The sequence below is a fragment of the Oryzias latipes genome, chromosome 4 (assembly GCF_053564925.1).
Source record: "Oryzias latipes strain Hd-rR chromosome 4, Olatipes_Hd-rR_3.1".
Taxonomy (NCBI): domain Eukaryota; kingdom Metazoa; phylum Chordata; class Actinopteri; order Beloniformes; family Adrianichthyidae; genus Oryzias; species Oryzias latipes.
In genome coordinates, this window is record NC_136240.1 from 35,675,896 (window position 1) to 35,694,552 (window position 18,657).

Here is an 18,657-nt window from a genome sequence, read left to right on the forward strand (position 1 = left end):
TTCTAAACACCTTAAGTCCAAAGAGCTTTCTTCCCTCTAGCGGTTTTTGATGTGGTGACATTAAAAATCTTTTTTCATCTGCTCGTGATTCACAGTGATTCGAATAAAGAAATACTCAGAAATGCAATTGAAGCCAATTTTCTTGACATGTGTCCTCCATCATCAGAATAATAAACAAAAACATGACTTCCGGTTATGGCGGCCATGTGAAAAGTCGTGTTTTCTGCCGCTCTGCAGCTCGTGCTATACCAAGAACTTTACTTGCTGCTATCCAAAACTAAATTACAAGAGGAATGAAGGAATAATGCCTAAAAAACCTAAAACTGGAAAAGAAACAACTGAAAATTCTAAGCAACCCAAGTTAACGGAGTTTCGTCTTCGAGGGGAAGCGCAGAAGGCTAACGCTGCCACTGTCCAAATGGCGGAGACGCGCGAGGAGGAAAGCAGCAAGGTGGATAAAATACTGTCTGTTGTGACCTCCATGAAGACAGACTTTTCTACAAGATTTGACAAACTTTTATTGGCAGTCGAAGACAAAACAGGAACTGAATGATTGCGCTGAACGAGTGACACAAACGGAGGTGCGCATTTCCAACACGGAGTACGACATCAGCGTTTTGCAGGCCAAGGTGAGCGCACTGGAAGCCAAAGGAAAGGTTCTGGAGGACAAAGTCTTAGATTTGGAATCAAGATCAAGGCGGAACAATTTAAGACTTGTCAATTTGCCAGAAGGAGCTGAAGGACAGGACCCGTGCCTGTTCTTGGAAAAGTGGCTTCCAGAGGCGCTCGGCACCGAAATGCTTCAGACTCCGCTGACCATAGAAAGAGCGCACCGAATCGGACCGCGGAGAGACGGCAACGCTCCACCTCGCACTCTCATCATGAGATTCCTTAACTATAAGGATAAGCTGGCTGTTGTCTCTGCGGCGCGGGCCAAAAAGGATCTTCGCTACAAGGAGCAGCGGATCCGATTCTACCCGGAACTCGCTGCGGGAGTGCACCAGCTTCAGAAAAAGTTCGACTCGGTTCGAGAGGATCTGCGCAGATTGGGGATAAAGCACGGAGTGATCCACCCAGCAAAGTTACTGGTGACCTACGAGGGGAAGACGCACGCCTTTAAAACACAGACAGAGGCTCGAGAGTTTCTCAAGAAGATCCAGAACTCCGAGTGAAAGTGATTCTGATCTGACATACTATTCTCTCAACAGTTGTGAGAAACAGGTAACGGGACGGGAAAATTGGCATTCCAATATGGAAACATCTGAGTGACTTTTTTTCTTCTTCCTTTAATTTTTCTTTTTCTTAATTAATAATATTTTTTGAAACAATTTCTACAACTGTATACATTAAGTGAAAATTAGCAGCGTAGAAAAATTATTTTTGGTCAAGGCACGACCAGCAGTGGCGTTAATGTTCGATTTGAGTGACATGGGCAGACTGCTCCTCCCAGAGAGAGGATCAGGTACGTGCCATGGCGGGAGACACAATGTGGGGGGAGGGAAACCCATTCAGTTGGGTAAATGGGGTAACGGGTGTTCAAGTTTGGTGTTTTGGATATGTTCTCTTATATCCAGGTTAGTTAGGCTTCTCTTTAAAAAATGTTCATTGTATTATGTGAAAGTTTCACAGCAGCTGAAAAGAAATACAGATCTCTTTTTTTTTTTCAAGAGACAATTTACTCTAAATGCAAATAAATACTTTGATCTGTCCAAATTAATGCAAGGAGTAGATCTAAACTTTGTAACATGGAATTGCAGGGGATTGCAATGTTTCAAAAAGGTCAAAAAAGTAATAAACAAAATAAAAGATATGGGGTCCAAAATAGTCTTTCTTCAGGAGACCCATCTTCTAGAGGAAGACGAAAAAATTATTAGAAGAAGGTGGCGAGGGAGCGTATTTGCTTCAGCATTTTCTTCCAGAGCAAAAGGAGTGATGACTCTTATTCATGAATCTGTACCATTCCATGTCAGAAATGTGATTAAAGACAAGAGGGGTAGATATTTAATAATACAAGGATCATTATTGTTGGAAACATTAAATTTGGTTAATATTTACGGTCCTAATTCTGATGATTTTAAGTTTTACGAAGACCTGTTCCTTACACTTTCAGCGCTGCCCGGGCAATTTATAATAGCTGGGGACTTTAACTGTACCTTAAATCCAAGCCAGGATAGATCCACAGGAACCGACCAAACTCATAACAACTGTAGACTGAGTATTCTGAGATCAATGAAAGAACTAAAACTGCTAGATATTTGGAGGGAATTAAATCAGCAAACCAAGGCCTATTCATGCTATTCTGCAACATTTCAAACCTACTCACGTATAGATTATTTCCTAATTTCTTCTGAATTGATGTCCAAAATCCAAAAATGTACATATGACAATATTGTAATTTCGGACCATGCTCCATGTTGCCTAGTATACAGGGATGAAAAAATATCCAGCGACCCTCCTAGATGGCGATTCCAACACAAATGGCTGCAGGACGGAGAGTTTGTTAAATACATAGGAAAACAAATAGATGACTTTTTCTACTTCAACACAGATCAAACTTCAGCCTGCATTAGATGGGATGCCTTTAAGGCATTTCTTAGAGGAAAAATAATTAGTTACACAAGCTATAAAAATAAGAAAGACAAACAAAATTTTGCACAACTAGAGAACAAAATAAAACACACACAACAAAAAATTTATGAAAATGGGGATCTGGAAGCAAAAAAAGAGTTATTACTCCTAAGAGCAGAATATGACAAACAGTCCAGTAACAGGGCTGCATCAAGCCTTTTAAGGTTAAAACAAACATTTTATGAACAAGGTGACAAGGCTGGAAAATTATTGGCATGGCAAATAAAACAACTGGAAACTAAAACCTCTATCACATGTATCACAAAAAATGAACAAAACTTAGTCAATCCAAAAGATATCAACGACGCCTTTAGAGAGTATTACCAGAAACTGTATGACGCTCAAGGGAACTGCAATCCTACTGACATTAATAGTTTCCTAAATAGGCTGAATATTCCAGTTATCTCAAATGAGAATAAGATCCATTTGAATTTAAAGTTTAATAACATAGAAGTCGCACAAACTATTGAAAACATGAAATCAGGAAAAAGTCCAGGTCCAGATGGTATTCCGATTGAAATATATAAAAAATTTAAGGATAAATTGCTAACACCCCTACTGGAAATGTTTACTGAGGCATTTGAAAAAGAATGTCTTCCACTCTCCATGAATCAAGCCCTTATCACATTACTGCCAAAACCAGGTAAACCACCTAACAAATGCGAGAATATGAGGCCTATTAGTTTACTGAATTCTGATCTTAAAATTATTTGCAAATTGTTAGCAAGGCGTCTCCAAAACGTTCTGCCACATATAATAAATAGAGATCAGAATGGCTTTGTTGCTAGAAGACTAGGATCTCATAATGTGAGAAGAGTTTTAAATATCATTCTTCATAAAAAAGAAAACAGAGATACTGCTCTCCTGTCATTAGATGCAGAAAAAGCATTTGATAGGGTTGAGTGGCCCTATCTTTTCAGTATCTTGGAAAGATTTGGATGCGGATCCAACTTTATAAAATGGATCAAGATTTTGTATAAAGACCCGACAGCGGAAGTTTTAACAAATAGAAATTTCTCTAAGCCAATTAAAATTAAGAGAGGATGTCGGCAAGGATGTCCTCTCTCTCCTTTGCTTTTACTTTAGCAATAGAACCATTTGCAGCAGCGATTCGTGCACATACACAGATAACTGGAATCACAATAGGACCCACTGAACACAAAATGTCTTTGTTTGCAGACGATGTCATTTTATATTTGAGTAACCTTACTTCATCAATCCCAGCAGTGCTGGAAGTGATTCAAATATTTGGAAGTATTTCAGGATATAAAGTGAATAATGCAAAATCCTCAATTTTAATGCTAAATTCTATGGAAAGGCAAAACCCCACTTCCAAAACATCTCACTTTAAAGTAGTTGAACATTTTGAATACTTAGGAGTGGTAATTGTACCAAAGCTGGATCAAGTTGTCCAACGTAACTATGATTACTTAAAAGAAAAAATCAAAGATTCAATAGACAGATGGATGAAGCTGCCCATAACTATAATGGGAAGAATAAATATCCTAAAAATGAACGTATTGCCAAAACTGCTATACTTGTTCCAAAATATCCCTCTGGCACCCCCTCTAGAATTATTTGCTTGGTTAAAGAAAATCACAGTAGCCTTTATATGGAACAACAGAAAACCTAAACTCCGTCTTACTTTACTATACTTACCATTTGATGGAGGGGGGCTAAAATGCCCTAATTTTAAGCATTACTTCTGGGCTACACATCTGCGCTCCATTATGTTTTACTTCTCTAATGAGAATAATCCACATTGGGTGGAAATGGAGTCCCACAATTTAAAAATACCTTTACCGTCGTTCTTATACTCCGATAAAATAAGAAAGTTACAAAGACAAATCAAAAATCCTTTCTTGAAACACATGATAAAGGTCTGGTTTGAGGTCAAAAACTATTTAAAAGAAGTAAATTCTTTATCACAATTCAGCCCAATCTGGGGTCACCAGTGTTTTGTACCAGGAAGAATGGATACAACGTTTAAAACGTGGGCATCCAAAGGACTTAGAACAATTAGAGATTTGTACCCCTCACAGTCTGATACCTTTATGTCCTTTGAGGAGCTAAAATCTATGTACGACCTGGATAAAAAACACTACTTTAAATATCTTCAGTTAAGAAGCTTTGTGAATGCAAACCAAAAGAGTCTTAACAAAATTCCTCTTTCACAGCTGGAAACCCAGATGATGAAAAACAAATTAAGAAAAGGCATAATTTCGGACCTCTATAACTTATTGACATCTAATACATCAGAGAAATCAAATGGTAAATTAAAATCATGGAATGATGACTTATCACTCAATATTAATGAAAATGATTGGACAAGGGGATGTTGTAAGATTCATTCCATGTCTATTAACAGTCGACTGAGAATACTACAATTTAAATGGTTAATGCGTTTATATACGACACCAGTGCAACTAAATAAATATAATAAGAACATACCAGATGTTTGTGCAAAATGTGGCTTTAAAGGCACATTGAAGCATTGCATGTGGGAATGTCACCAAATACAAATCTTTTTGGAAGAAGTTAAAATTACAATAGAAAAAATAATCTCAAAACAACTTACATTGAGCCCTACCCTATTTCTTTTGACTATATATCCAGTGAAACATAATTTTAGTAATACAGAGAGTACATTTATTGATATCAGTTTCTTAACGGCTAAAAGGTGTATTGCACAGGCTTGGAAAAACATGAGCAGACCTAGCATAAATCAGTGGCTAAAACAAATGTTGTATTGCCTTCCTTTGGAAAGAATAATGTATATCCATAAAAGCAAACAACACCTATTTGAGGAAATTTGGGGACCCTTTATTAATTATATTCAAAAATTAGAACTAATAGATGATTCAACAGATTTTTGATCTCAACCGCACGGAATTTTGCAACCTCAGTTTAAAAGCTTTTGAAAAGGAGAGCTGTGATGGTATAATGTAAGAGAAGCAATGTTCGTTGTTAAGTTTTGTTTTATGTAATTATAATTTTTATTTGTTTGAGTGCAGATATTTGTTTTGAGTGAAATGTCATACAATACAGTTTAGTTTTTTTTTTTTTTTTTTTTTTTATTTTATTTCCTTTTTGCTTTTTGTCTTTTTATAAGGAAAACGTAACTTGTATTATTGAAGTTGCTGTGTTGTCATGACTAATTCTTTAAATAAAAAGTTGTGAGAAAAAAAATAAACAAAAACATGGTAAAAACACAGTTTTCTTTGGAGTGGGTCTTGGAGTGCAGGACAAAGTTTTCCCCTCTCAGTCCAACAAACATGTTGCTGGCGGTGTTTAAAGACACATGTTTCTCATTAGTCATTTAACATTATTTGCAACACACACGTGTATCCGCTGTGTCAACATGTGTCCAAAATAAGTACAGTACAGAACTAACAGTTTGTGAAAACCTCCAACCCTGAGGATTATTGCGTCCATCTTCTCACTAGTCTTCATCCAGTAAACACTGTCAGCTCAGCAATTTTCCGGAAAACGATTTCCACATGTAAAATTACTCTGATGTGTTTCACAAAAGACATAATTGCTAAAGAGTTAAAAATCAAATTAACTTAACAACTGCTTTGATTGCCATCCACAGCAGTTTACTTTTGTACAAACCGAAAAGGAAGCACTTTAAGGTTAGAAAGTCAGTGAATAGAATTCACCTCAAACACACAGGCAACACGTGAAAATACCTTTTCTTCGGCTCTCATGAGCCGACTGTAGCTGTTGGTTGCCTCTTCCCGAGCCGCCTTCAGTTCCTGTCTCAGTTCTTCATTTCTTCCAATCAGTTCATGTATTTGGGACTTGAGGTCTGAATCCGACCGCCCTGTTTCACCGCTGACATCTACAGTCTGATAAAAACAGGGTAGAATTCAATGTAATGACGATGCAAAAACAGGCAAAGTTAGTGTGTAAAATAAGGTAGACCCATTGAGTGTATAGGACAGTGTTTTTTGTATTGTGCCACGGCACACTTTAACCTTGACAAAAATCCCGCGGCACACCAGCATTCAAAATAAAAAAAGCAGAAATTCATGGTCTGTATTGATCGACAGCCCCCCCCGCGCGCGAAATCTCACATGGATTTTTGTGATAATTGTGGCAGAAAAGCAGGAAGTTGCAGCTGTTTTTCCTAAGAGATGAAATAAAAGTTAAATTACAAAAATTTAGAAACTTTTTCTTTTTTGCGGTTTCAAGACGTTTCACAAGGACGACTCATTGTGCGCTGTCCCTTTAAGCCAATGCATCATGGGAGATGTAGTGTGAAAACTGCCGAAAAAGGGCAGAAAGACTAGCGTCTCTGAGCTTCATTGTTTTGTTCTCTTGTTCCACGGTCTGATACCGGATTCTGTGGAAAGCTACACCGCTAAAGAAGAGCTTTAGCTGGTATTTTTGTTAGAACTGAGCGACTTTATCAGCAGAATTAAGAAGGAAGTGAAGACTTTGAGCACTTCTGATTGGTCAGACTGATGACATGTGATTAAGCCTTCAAGAATGATTGGTGGAGTCAGTAAAGGGCGGGACTTTTCCTTACACAGTTATAGCTGCAGCTAAATCGCGTCATTCTTATCAAAATGTCTTTAATATAATTAAATAAACACAAAGAAAAAAGTATTTTATGATCTTTTATATTCCTAACTACTCAGTGTTTTATCAGGACCTGTTTGGATGAACAGAGAGCTGAAATCCTGGAGATGGAAAATGTTTTTAGATCAGTGAATGAGGGCAATTTCCCACGGCGCACTTGACCATCTCCCGCGGCACACTGGTTGAAAAACACTGGTCTAGGAGAACTGGACAGTGAGTGTGATGTCACCCATAAAAAAAAGGTTTAATTCCAGCTTCAACCAAATGAAATCCATTCAGCCGCCATTTTTTCATGATATGGATGTTGCCATGTTGGAACCAGAAATAGTCAGTAAGCAGTGACTGGTTCGAGTCGATCTGAATGAAATTGCATTTCTGAGTATTTCTTCATTCAAATTATTTCTTCCTTCTCCTGCTTGTCGGAAGTCCTCACCCCTACCACCTGAAAGTGTGCTACATGAAATAAGAGCAAAAGAAAAGAAACAAAGTCCCACTTTCTGTCACACACCTAGGTGACACCTAAGTGTGTGACAGAAAGAAGTTCTCCACATTTGACCCATCCCCTGGGGGAGCGGTGAGTTGCAGACGAGCCGCGCTCGGGAGGCAGCAGCATTAAGGGTCTTGCCCAAGGGCCCTCACTGGGTGATGTTGATTGCTTGCCACTGATATGGTAATTGTCCCATTACCATTTACCAAAAACGGGTATTTTAAAAAATATAATGACTGAGTATTAGCTGTTTATTTCTCTATAGAAGTCTATAGGATGTTGGCGTCTTGGAACCAGCAGATGCTTTCTGTTTCTTTTTGGAACCTGAGGATGGGGATTCAATTTTTTTTTTCAATTCAATTTTATTTGTATAGCCCAAAATCACAACAACAGTCGTCTCGATGGGCTTCGAAGTAAAACATGAACTCAAAAGGATCACGAATACAAAGAGTTCAATAGGAAAATACTAAAATGAACTAACAAACTGACTAAGCTATACTGGCAAAAAACAGATTCCGGAAAATACGAAGAAACCTCAGGGGTGCCCACATGAAAGAGGGATCCTCCCCCAGGACGGACAGGCGATTTACCAGAACTCTTAGAGAAGAATTAACTTATCTAAATCTACAACTACATATATAAAGTCCAGCAGACTTTAGGGGTGGAGGGGTGGGAATTCGGAAAGAGCCAGTGTCCCTATTCTGAATTAAATATTTTTGTGCGCTTTCTTCTGTTTAAAAAGCTTTTCTTTATGTAACTCGATTGACTTTTTAATTTTAAAAATTCATTTAAGGAGAAAACTCAGATGTTCAAAAACCCAAACACTAAAATGTCTGTTCACATTCACATAGTACTAGTAATTACTATGGAATGCTGTCAATGCTGGCATAAATGAGAAAACAGAATTTTCTTCTTCCAAACAGAAAAATAGATGAAATTCACAAGTATGAAAAACATAAAAAATAAATAATACGAAGTAATTGTTAAAAAAAATGCATCTCACCCCTCAGCCTCAGTAAATAGTGAAGGGAAGTGGTTCTACTCCGAGCTGGTGGTGTGACCTTTCAGTGGTCTGAAACGGGAATTGCTCACTGACTGACAAGTCTTCCAGCTCACATCAACACCAACAAAGGCTACGTTCACACTGCAGGGCTTAATGCTCAATTCGGATTTTTTGAAAAAATCCGAATTGTTTGCTAGACCGTTCACATTTCCAAGTAAATCCGAACTTTTGTGATCTCCAGTGTGACCGTGACAAGACCCAAACGAGACCCGCATGCGCAGAAGCCAGAAGAATACTCAACGGTGAACGACGTCACTTGTTGTTTGCGGAGCCAACGTTAACAATGGATGTCAACAACAGTGTTGTCAAAAGCGGAGCTCTTTTTGTAATATTAAATTTATTTTCACGAAGGAGCAGCACAATTACAATCTTCTCATTTTAAGAAGGCATTGGAGTCGGGATCGTCTGTACCCACTGTAGTGGAAGAGGAATGTGTATGTGTTGGGGCCGGGCGCCCGCGTGTGTGCAAGCGCGTGCCGCGATAGAGAATAGGGGGGGGCAGTGTGGGCGCATTCATGTTGTGTGTTACGGAGGACGGTAATAAAAGAAGGTTTCCCCCAGAATAAATGCTATGGACTCTTTATTAACCCGTTCTAGAGAATCTAAGGATCAGAACAGGGAGGAGGAGGAGGATCGCCTGGGTCCCCCGCGCTTCTGAGCACGGTTGGAAAGGGGAGAAAGAAAAAAAAGTTATCGCGGTAAAGGTTCAACACCACGCTCTGCCATTTAGCTGGAATTTTTTTCAAAAACCGCCCAGTTGCGATCAGAGCCCTGGAGTTTGGCTTGAAAAGAGCGATCAGCCCAAATATTAATCCAATCAGTGACCTCCCTTCCCTTCCACTGACTGATCTCAGCAGCATCGTCCACCATGGTTGATGTTTACGTTCTCGTTCCCGCCTACTTCAACGCAAAATGATGACGTTTGTTGCGTGTCGATGACGTACAGTTCGGAATCAAGTCGGCTGGCCGGTCAGACGGCGGTCGCAATTGAAAAGAACGGCTACAATTCGGAATCAGGACGGCAAACCCACGGGGCCTGGGTCGCAATTGAAAAGATCGGATCTGTGTCATTCAGACTGTCATGAAAAGATCGGAATTGGGCCGCTTAGGGGCAAAAAATTCGGAATTGGGTCGTTTCAGCCTGCAGTGTGAACGTAGCCATTGTGTGAAGCTTGTGTTTCAGTGTTTTCACTCAGTAATGAGATTAAACACCAAAACAGAGGATGTTCTTTTCATGAAATGCTTCCTGTAAACTATCACAGGACGGAGGATCTCAGAATTGTTCTTATTAATTCTTTGGATGAAAGACAGATGTTGAAAATGAATATATTTAGTTTAAGCCAAATTGAAATAGTCCTAGTACAGTACCGCTTATTCACGTTTCACTATTTGTGGTTTCACGTATTCCCAGATGTTTTTTTCGGTCACGTGACTCCTAAAATTCATCAGAAAAGCTTAGTCAACTGCTTGTGTGAAACTTTTCCATCTGAGGAAGGTGCTGCAAAATTTCTGAGGAAGGGTGGTGGAGATGAAGAGCACGCTGGCCCGTTGGCCTCCAACAGCTGGTTCTACCGCTTCTTAAATCACTATAGCTGAAGTTTGTGCCTCTGCACAGAGAAATGGCATCAACTGACTCAGAAGCGGACGGAAAATATCCTGAAACGCTGAGGAATATAATCATGGAGAATAATTATCATCCGGATGAAGGAAGGGGATGAAACTGGCCTCTTCTGGAAGACATGCTGCTGCCAGACTGTGGCGTCGTGCCTGACACTAAAATCCCACTGCAGGACCTCTCGCCCTTAACTGCTCCTGGTTTTAGGGCCCAGAGTGACACTCCTAATGTACGTTTTAAAGTACCCAACGTCTATTGCTCTGAATTTAAAAAAATAAAATAAAATCTTTATGTTGAGCAGTGTTTTTTAATAAATGTTTTACAAAGCATCAGAAATGTTTCAGAAGGGTTTGTAATGAGTACAAATCAGACACTGACAATCTTCGGCGTAGGGGTGGGGGGGCTCTCCTGTTTGCAGATTAATGTTATTCATGAGTGTATATAGTCCCTAACCCCTGCAAATATGGGGGGGGGGGGGGGGGGTACTGTAATGTTATTATTCATGGCTGGCTCTAGTTTAATTATTGCATTCTTCAGCATTTTTTTACTTAGCAGATTGAACAGAGTGCAATTTTCGTCTACTAAATGTAAAGGCCCACTCCGATGAAAAGGGTGTTTTTGGTGTTTACGTTTTTTTTTTTTTACTTTTGTTTTATCCCACAATGGGGAAACTGTTCTCCACATTTGACCCATCCCCTGGGCGACAGCTGGCTAGGGAGGGCTGGGATCGATGGGGTTGTTAAGATGACCTGCTTTACCGCCTGAGCTAAACTGCCGCCATTATAAAATGTTCTTTTCTGATTATGGAGGACATATATTAGCACAATTAAGCTTAAAATTGCATTTCTGAGTATTTAGTTATTTGTTATGACACAGTAGAAGACGAAAAAATACAGTTGGAAAAAGCTTTTATTAATGATGTAGAAGCTATAATAGGCGGGCCAAAGTCACCCTGCTCTGCTCCATTCTGATGCATCCACTGTCAGACTAATAGATCCAAATAGATTTTCCTCATCTGAGCTGGAATCTGGATCTAAACTGCACGGCTGAATCACTCCAATAGTGCTCACCATTTTTGTTGCACTGGTAATGTTAGCTGCAGTGCGTTTAAGCTAGCGGGAGAGTATGTAAACAGAGAGCTCTCAGCAACTGGGAAGGGAAGGGGGGCGGGCCTGCTCTGTGCCAACAGACCCGCTCTCACCTAAGAGGTAAGTTTCAGATAAACTACAGCAGCTCTGCAGAAACTATGTCCTAGAAAACGACATGTTTGTTTTATTTTGGCTAAAAAAGACACATTTATAATTAAAAGACCACTGTAAATGCTTTGTCAACAGATCAAAAGATAGTTGGAGAAGGACTTTAAAGGTACTTAAGTTTGAACCATGGTTACGATGTTTTGGAAACAAAAATGATAGCAGCTTTTAAAAGAAGACAAAGAAGTGATGCTGCTCAGTGCCAAAAGAGCAGAGATAAGATTGGTGGGTGAGTAAGGCATAATGGTACATAATGGTATGACAATAACCGTATCACCGCACGGTGTTTTATTTTTATTTTTTAAGGTTCAGCATATGGTGCGTGAGGTAACTATAATAAACACATTAAACACATTAATCTTTGCTGATAATTTACTTTTTCTGCTGGTCCTGTGTTCAGACTTCAAGGGTTTCTGGAGGAAACTTTTTATAACTGTTCTCTTTCACTCCGTAGCACCAAACATCAACGCGCACTGTTAGATTTCGATGAATATCACTAAATGTTTTGTTTAGGAACTATTTTGTGCAGCGCAAAGTTACGTGTCTGTATAAATAAAGACGGAGCCTCCTGCTCCTTCATGGGTGTCAGGCTTCAAGGCTACCGGAAAGGTGACAAAGTATCTGCAGTCTCATTTATTAAATAAGGGGTAATGGGCGACCAAGTGTGCATTATCACTTTTTAATGCACGCTGTGGAAGCCTGACTTCGGACGGTTCCGCGAAGTGCTTTAACACTAGAACGCCCAGGATTTTTCACTCCCCCTGCAGCGTCCAGAGCACAGCCAAATGGCTGGGTGGCTTGAAATGACTTATTCAACAGCCTTCAATTAGCCACCTTTCATTTGTAAATGCAGCAGCAACTACCCGATCATCTGGATGAAGACATGTCCTAGCTAACCACATTCTTTACTCAGATCAAGGTGGGGGAGGTTTTTCTGCTTCAAAAGAGCCTCCAAGCTCTGACAAACTTTGACTCCCAGTTTGTCATCTGAAAAACCAAGATGCCTTATTTTTACTACCCTGAGCAGACATTGAAAATGATCCTGGAGCAAGTCAACCCATTTGACTCTGAGGGAGAAGAGATAGTCCTTTAGCTGGACTCAGACTGATATTTCTTTTGATAAGATTTCATGAACATCTTGTTCTCATTTGCTGATTCTAGCAGTTGTCTATCCATTTATTTTCTGTGCCTGCTCATCCTGGTCAGGATCACAGGGGTCTGCTGGAGCACATCCCAGCTAGTCACAAGCAACTGGGGAGGGGTACACCCTGGATGGGTCACCAGTCCATTGCAGGGCCACATAGATAAATAACCAGGCACACTCACATACACACCTATGAAAAATTTAGTCATTTAATTTAACCACATGTTTCTTGGACTGGGGAGGCAAAGGAGGCCTATTTGACATGTTTTGGAATTTATAGTTTCAACTAGAATAAAAAAACAAAACAAAAAAATTAAAATAAATAACAAAATATATCTTTACATTGCTGAAGGTTTTCATTGCTCAGATCTCAGAAATCAGATCACAGATGAGGAGATTTCATTGCCATCAGAAAAGAGAGGACGACAGAGAGGAGACACACTGTGCCAACAGAAAAAGCAAAAGATGGCACGATGTGGCATGAAGAACAGGTTGGGAGGCCTCTCCATCACAGCCCAATTGAATGTTACACTGCTGAGGAAGAGCCAACTGCTTTGGTCAGAAGTACGGTGTCGACTCGCTTACAGAGTTTCCTGTGTTTCCTCACTCTGAACATGCTTCAGACTATTCGTGACTGTGTTGTTCAGCATGAACATCAGACAGAAGATGACAGCTGGTTCATAGCCCTCCCTGAACGAATGGGGTTCATTGCCATCCTCCTTGTGAGGGGGGGATAAAACTTCCATCCATGCAAAACGCAAGATGCAAGATGGTTGGCGAAAATGGGAAATCCACTAATCTAAAATAACTATGGTCAGAAACCACTTTAAAGATATCATGCGGCATTTACACTTTGATGTCAAGGGCACGCGCATGGAACAAGTTGGGACTGACAGGTTTCCTGCAATCTCCAATGTTTGTGGGTTTGTTGTTGCCAACTGCATCAAACTTTCAACCCAGGCAAAATTCACTGGGAGCTTCCGGAATCAGTAAAAAACCTTGCACAGGTACATGCGGGAGCTGAGAAGGCGAAAAAGGAATACCGTGTTTGGTGACAAGCTCCCATATCTGGCAAAGGGAAACGGGCAATATGCCAGGTGAATAGTCAGTACAAGAACAATAATGACAGAGTGCGCTTTGTTGATTGCTACAAGTATACCATGTGGAAAATGCAGAAAGGAGATTTTGGGGCAGTACCAAGTATGCTTGACCAGTAGTGGGTTGAAGATATGACTTTGACCACATGATTTCTTTGCTTGAACATTTCAGTATTATGTCGGTAAAGAAGTGTAACTTGTGCATGAACGATAAATATCAGCCAAAAAAGAAAAACCAAACTGTGGTGACCTCTTACTAGAAGTGACAGAGGTGAGGGGAAATAGTGAAAACTTGCGCAGCCACTTGGCTCGTCCTTTTTGCATGCCAAAAGAACAACCTAATGGCTGTGCTTGTGACGGGGAACCAAGGAGGAACCCAGGTGCAGGAAAGACACACAACTAAATAACTCGAAAGGGCTTTTAATGCCAAGAGCAAAGCTAGAGAAGCCAGCAAACCACAACGCTGCGACAATGACAGAGGGTTCAGAGCAACTTAAGAAGGGCACAAATCAGGAGCATATGAGAACCAGCTGTGAACACCTGAGAGCAGGGAGGGGAGGAGGGGCCTCCAGGAGGAGTGCAGCTGAGCAGCAGGAGGCTTTCCTTGACAGAACCCCCGTCCCTAAGTCCGGCTACCAGACGGACCCCGACGAGGCTGATCTGGATGGAGGCGATGGAAGCGAGCGATCATCGTGGGGTCGCAAAATGTGGCGTGCAGGCACCCACTGGCGATCTGCCGGACCGTAACCCTTCCAGTCGATCAGATACTGGATGCCACGTCCTACCCTCCTGGAGGCGAGGATCTCCTGGACAGTGTAGACCGGACCACCGCCTACCATCCGTGGAGCAGGACTGGGAGTGGGATCTGGCTGCAGGGGAGAGTCCCGAACAGGTTTTAGCTTACTAACGTGGAACACCGGATGCACCTTCATGGAGCGAGGCAGGTCCAGTCTCACGGCCACAGGGTTGATGATACGAGAGATGGTAAAAGGACCGATGAATCTGGGCTGCATCTTCCCTTCAGCGGGATATCCGACGTGGACAGCCACACCTTGTCTCCCACCCTGTAGTCTGGAGCAAAAGACCGTCGCCGGTTAGCCACCATAGCGAGACGTTCCTGGTTCCGTAGGAGCTTCAGCCGGAACCTGCTCCAGGTGCGACGACATCGTCTCACAAACGCCGCTGGCCCCGAGGAGGTCGCCAATTGCTCCTGGTGTGGGAACAAGGGAGGCTGAAAGCCATAGGCTGCCTGAAAGGGAGAGTACCCAGTAGAGTTGACCAGGGAGTTATGGGCGTACTCAATCCATGGGAGCTGCGAAGACCAGGTCTTGGGGTTCTTTCCACACATGGCTCGCAGCGATGTCTCCAGATCCTGATTATACCTCTCTACCTGGCCGTTAGTCTGAGGATGGAAACCAGAACTCAGACTGACCTTGATCCCGAGGAGGTTGCAAAACTCCCTCCAGAAGGCTGCAATGAATTGTGGGCCCCGGTCCGACGTGATGCTCAGAGGAAGGCCATGAAGGCGAAACAAGTGCTGTGAAACCAGGGTGGCTAGTTCTTTGGCTGAAGGAAGTCTCTGTAGGGGTATGGCATGGGCTAACTTAGAAAAACGGTCAATTATAGTGAGGATAACCGCTTTACCTCGAGAAACTGGTAATCCGGTGATGAAGTCCATAGCAACATGGGACCAAGGTCTAGACGGCACAGGTAGAGGGTGGAGTAGACCGGCAGGGGGAGTCCTGGGGGTCTTGACACTAGCACAAACACGACAGGCTGACACAAAAGCACGTATGTCAGAAGACATCGAGGGCCACCAGAACCGCTGGGCAATGAGGAAACCAGTCCTTGTAACCCCTGGATGACAGGCCAGTCTGGAAGAGTGCCCCCACTTCAATACCATGGTTCGAAGAGACGATGGCACAAAGAGTCGGCCTTCCGGGCAGCCGGCGGGGATAGTGGCAGGATCTGGAAGGGAAGCCTGTACCTGTCGCTCCAGAGACCAGCGGGTGGCTCCGAGCACCATGCGGGATGGGAGCACAGGCGTGTCTTCAGCAGGTCTCTCCTCCTCCTCCAGTTGGTACTGACGGGAGAGTGCGTCCGGTTTGGTATTCTTACTTCCCGGTCGATAGGAGAGGGTGAAATCAAACCTGTCGAAGAACAGAGTCCACCTAGCCTGGCGGAGAGTGAGGCGCTTGGCAGACCGGATGTACTCAAGATTTTTGTGGTCAGTCCAAACTAGAAACGGCTGCTCAGCCCCCTCCAGCCAGTGGCGCCACTCCTCCAGGGCCACTTTCACAGCTAGAAGTTCTCTGTTCCCTATATAGTAGTTTCTCTCCGCAGGAGTGAGCTTGCGGGAGAAATACGCGCAGGGATGAACTTTGTTATCGGACGCTCTCTGTGACAACACAGCCCCCACACCAGACTCAGAAGCATCCACCTCCACAATGAATTGCTTGGAGGGATCAGGCTGAGTCAGTATAGGGGCCGTAGAGAAGCGTCTCTTCAGTTCACTAAAAGCCCTCTCAGCTTCTTCGTTCCAAACAAAACGCACCTTATCAGACGTAATCCTATGAAGGGGTGCAGCAATGCCACTGAAACCTCTGATAAAACGCCTGTAAAAATTGGCGAACCCCAAGAAGCGCTGAAGTTGCTTCTTACCAGAGGGAACCGGCCACTCCAGGACGGCCTGAACCTTAGAGTCGTCCATCTGGACCTGCCCAGGAGAGACCACATACCCCAAGAACCGAGTCCGCGTAGTGTGGAGTTCGCATTTTTCGGCCTTGCAGTAGAGGTGGTTCTCTAGGAGGCGCTGGAGGACGGCTCTGACGTGCTGCACATGAGAATCTAGGTCAGGTGAAAAAAACAAAATATCATCCAGATAAACTAACACAAATTTGTTCAACATGTCCTTCAAAACATCATTGATCAAAGATTGAAATACTGCAGGAGCATTAGTAAGTCCAAAAGGCATAACTAAATATTCAAATTGTCCACTAGGAGTGTTAAACGCCGTCTTCCACTCATCACCCTCTCTCACCCGGACCAGGTGATATGCGTTCCTGAGGTCCAACCTAGAAAACATACGTGCCCCACTCAGCAGGTCAAATGCAGTGTGCAGCAGGGGTAAGGGGTAGGTGTTACGTACGGTGATCTTATTCAAACCCCTGTAGTCAATACAGGGTCGCAGACCCCCGTCTCGCTTCCCCACAAAGAAAAAACCCGCCACAGCAGGCGAGGAAGAGGTCGAATGAGCCCCGCCTGTAAACTCTCCCGCAGGTACGAGTCCATAGCCTCTCGTTCAGGCGGTGATAGGGGGTATATATGCCCCTTAGGGGGTTGGGTCCCCGGCAGAAGATCGATGGCACAGTCATAAGGGTGATGGGGGGGTAGAGATTTGGCCCGTACCTTACAAAACACAGAACTTAAATCGTGATAAACAGACGGAACCTTACAGAGATCTGGAGGGTCTGGAGACTGTTGAACTTCAACAGCTTTACGAACTGAGGCAGAGGAGAGGCAATTAAGCAAACAAAAGGGACTCCAAGACAAAAACCGCCCCGAAGCCCAGTCGATGAGTCACAACCTCTTTACACATGCAATGTTCAGGAAGCCCCCTTTGAAATTTCAAAGGAACCACACACAGTAAACCTGAAGGAAACCTTCAATGAAATAAAGATAAGATAAAAGCCTAGGAGAAATGAGAACCACAAAAAATAAATTCCTTCAATATATATATACATATACATATATATATATATACATATATATATATATATATATACATATATATATATATATATATATATATATATACATATATATATATACATATATATATATATATATATATATATATATATATATATATATATATACAATTCTTTGTATTTATGATCCTTTTTGATTCTATGTTTACCTTACAATTACCGGTTCACTGAGACGACTGTTGGTGTGAATTTGGGCCATACAAATAACATTGAATTGAATCTAAGTGATAAAATTACGTCCCTTCAGTTAACATTTTAGGAAGGTTTTTTAACTGTCCTGCACTAAAAGAGAAAGACTTTTTGTTCTGTGACATTTGAAAGAGCAAACTGAAGATAGAACAGCTCTGTTCAGGTGTTCAAAAACCTCCTTTATCTAGATCATTCTGTAAAGATGTTGTGGATTAAAGCCCGAGGCAGTCATGCAAGTCATAGCAAAGCAAGTATCAAAAGTTAAAAACGTGCAAAATTATGCTACATTAGGAAAGATTTTTGAATCAATTTTTGGAGCAAGTGAAGTAATATCATTAAAAGTCAATCAATTTAACAATTTTCAATAAGTGATTAATCATTTGTTTTACTTTTTTATTTATTTATTTTGTATTTTTATTTTTTTTATAATAAAGTAATGCTGTAAGGGAAAAATAAAAAGGGTCCATTATCTGTTGATTGTCCATGGTTGGTATTTCTTCTTCTGATTAACAGCCGATCTTCTGGGTTTAAAACAGTTTCTAGTTCTCTTCCATGTTATGTCTGCAGACATTAGATTCAGGTCCATATCCTTCTTCAGCTGATATCAGCTGCGGTGAAAGTTGAGGTCAAGTTGTCTGCAGGTCAGAACTCTGCTGTTATTCAGGTGACGTCAGACGTATGGAGAAAGTGAGGAATCCAGGCGTCATATTTCTTGAAATTATTTGGCTCTTTGGTTTATTACTTCATGTTGTTTCAGACGACCGTGATAAGACACTTCTCAAAATCCTTCATGGTGTTCACAACCAGAACCTTGGCCCGGTCCT

General features: G+C 41.7%; 1 protein-coding gene across 2 annotated transcripts in view; it reads right to left on the reverse strand.

Annotated features, from left to right (window-relative positions):
• Positions 1–16,654, reverse strand: part of LOC105357932 (centrosomal protein of 290 kDa) — a 52,384-nt gene extending 35,730 nt beyond the window's left edge. The window contains exons 1-2 of one of the 2 annotated variants that reach the window (XM_078946402.1): positions 16,536–16,654; positions 6,321–6,479 (exon numbers count right to left, since the gene is read on the reverse strand). In XM_078946402.1, coding sequence (XP_078802528.1) covers positions 6,321–6,479; positions 16,536–16,610 — 234 coding nt within the window. In that variant the 5' untranslated portion in view covers positions 16,611–16,654. The remainder of the gene's footprint in view (positions 1–6,320; positions 6,480–16,535) is intronic. The other variant, XM_078946401.1, reaches the window with a different exon arrangement.
• Positions 16,655–18,657: the final 2,003 nt, after the last annotated feature.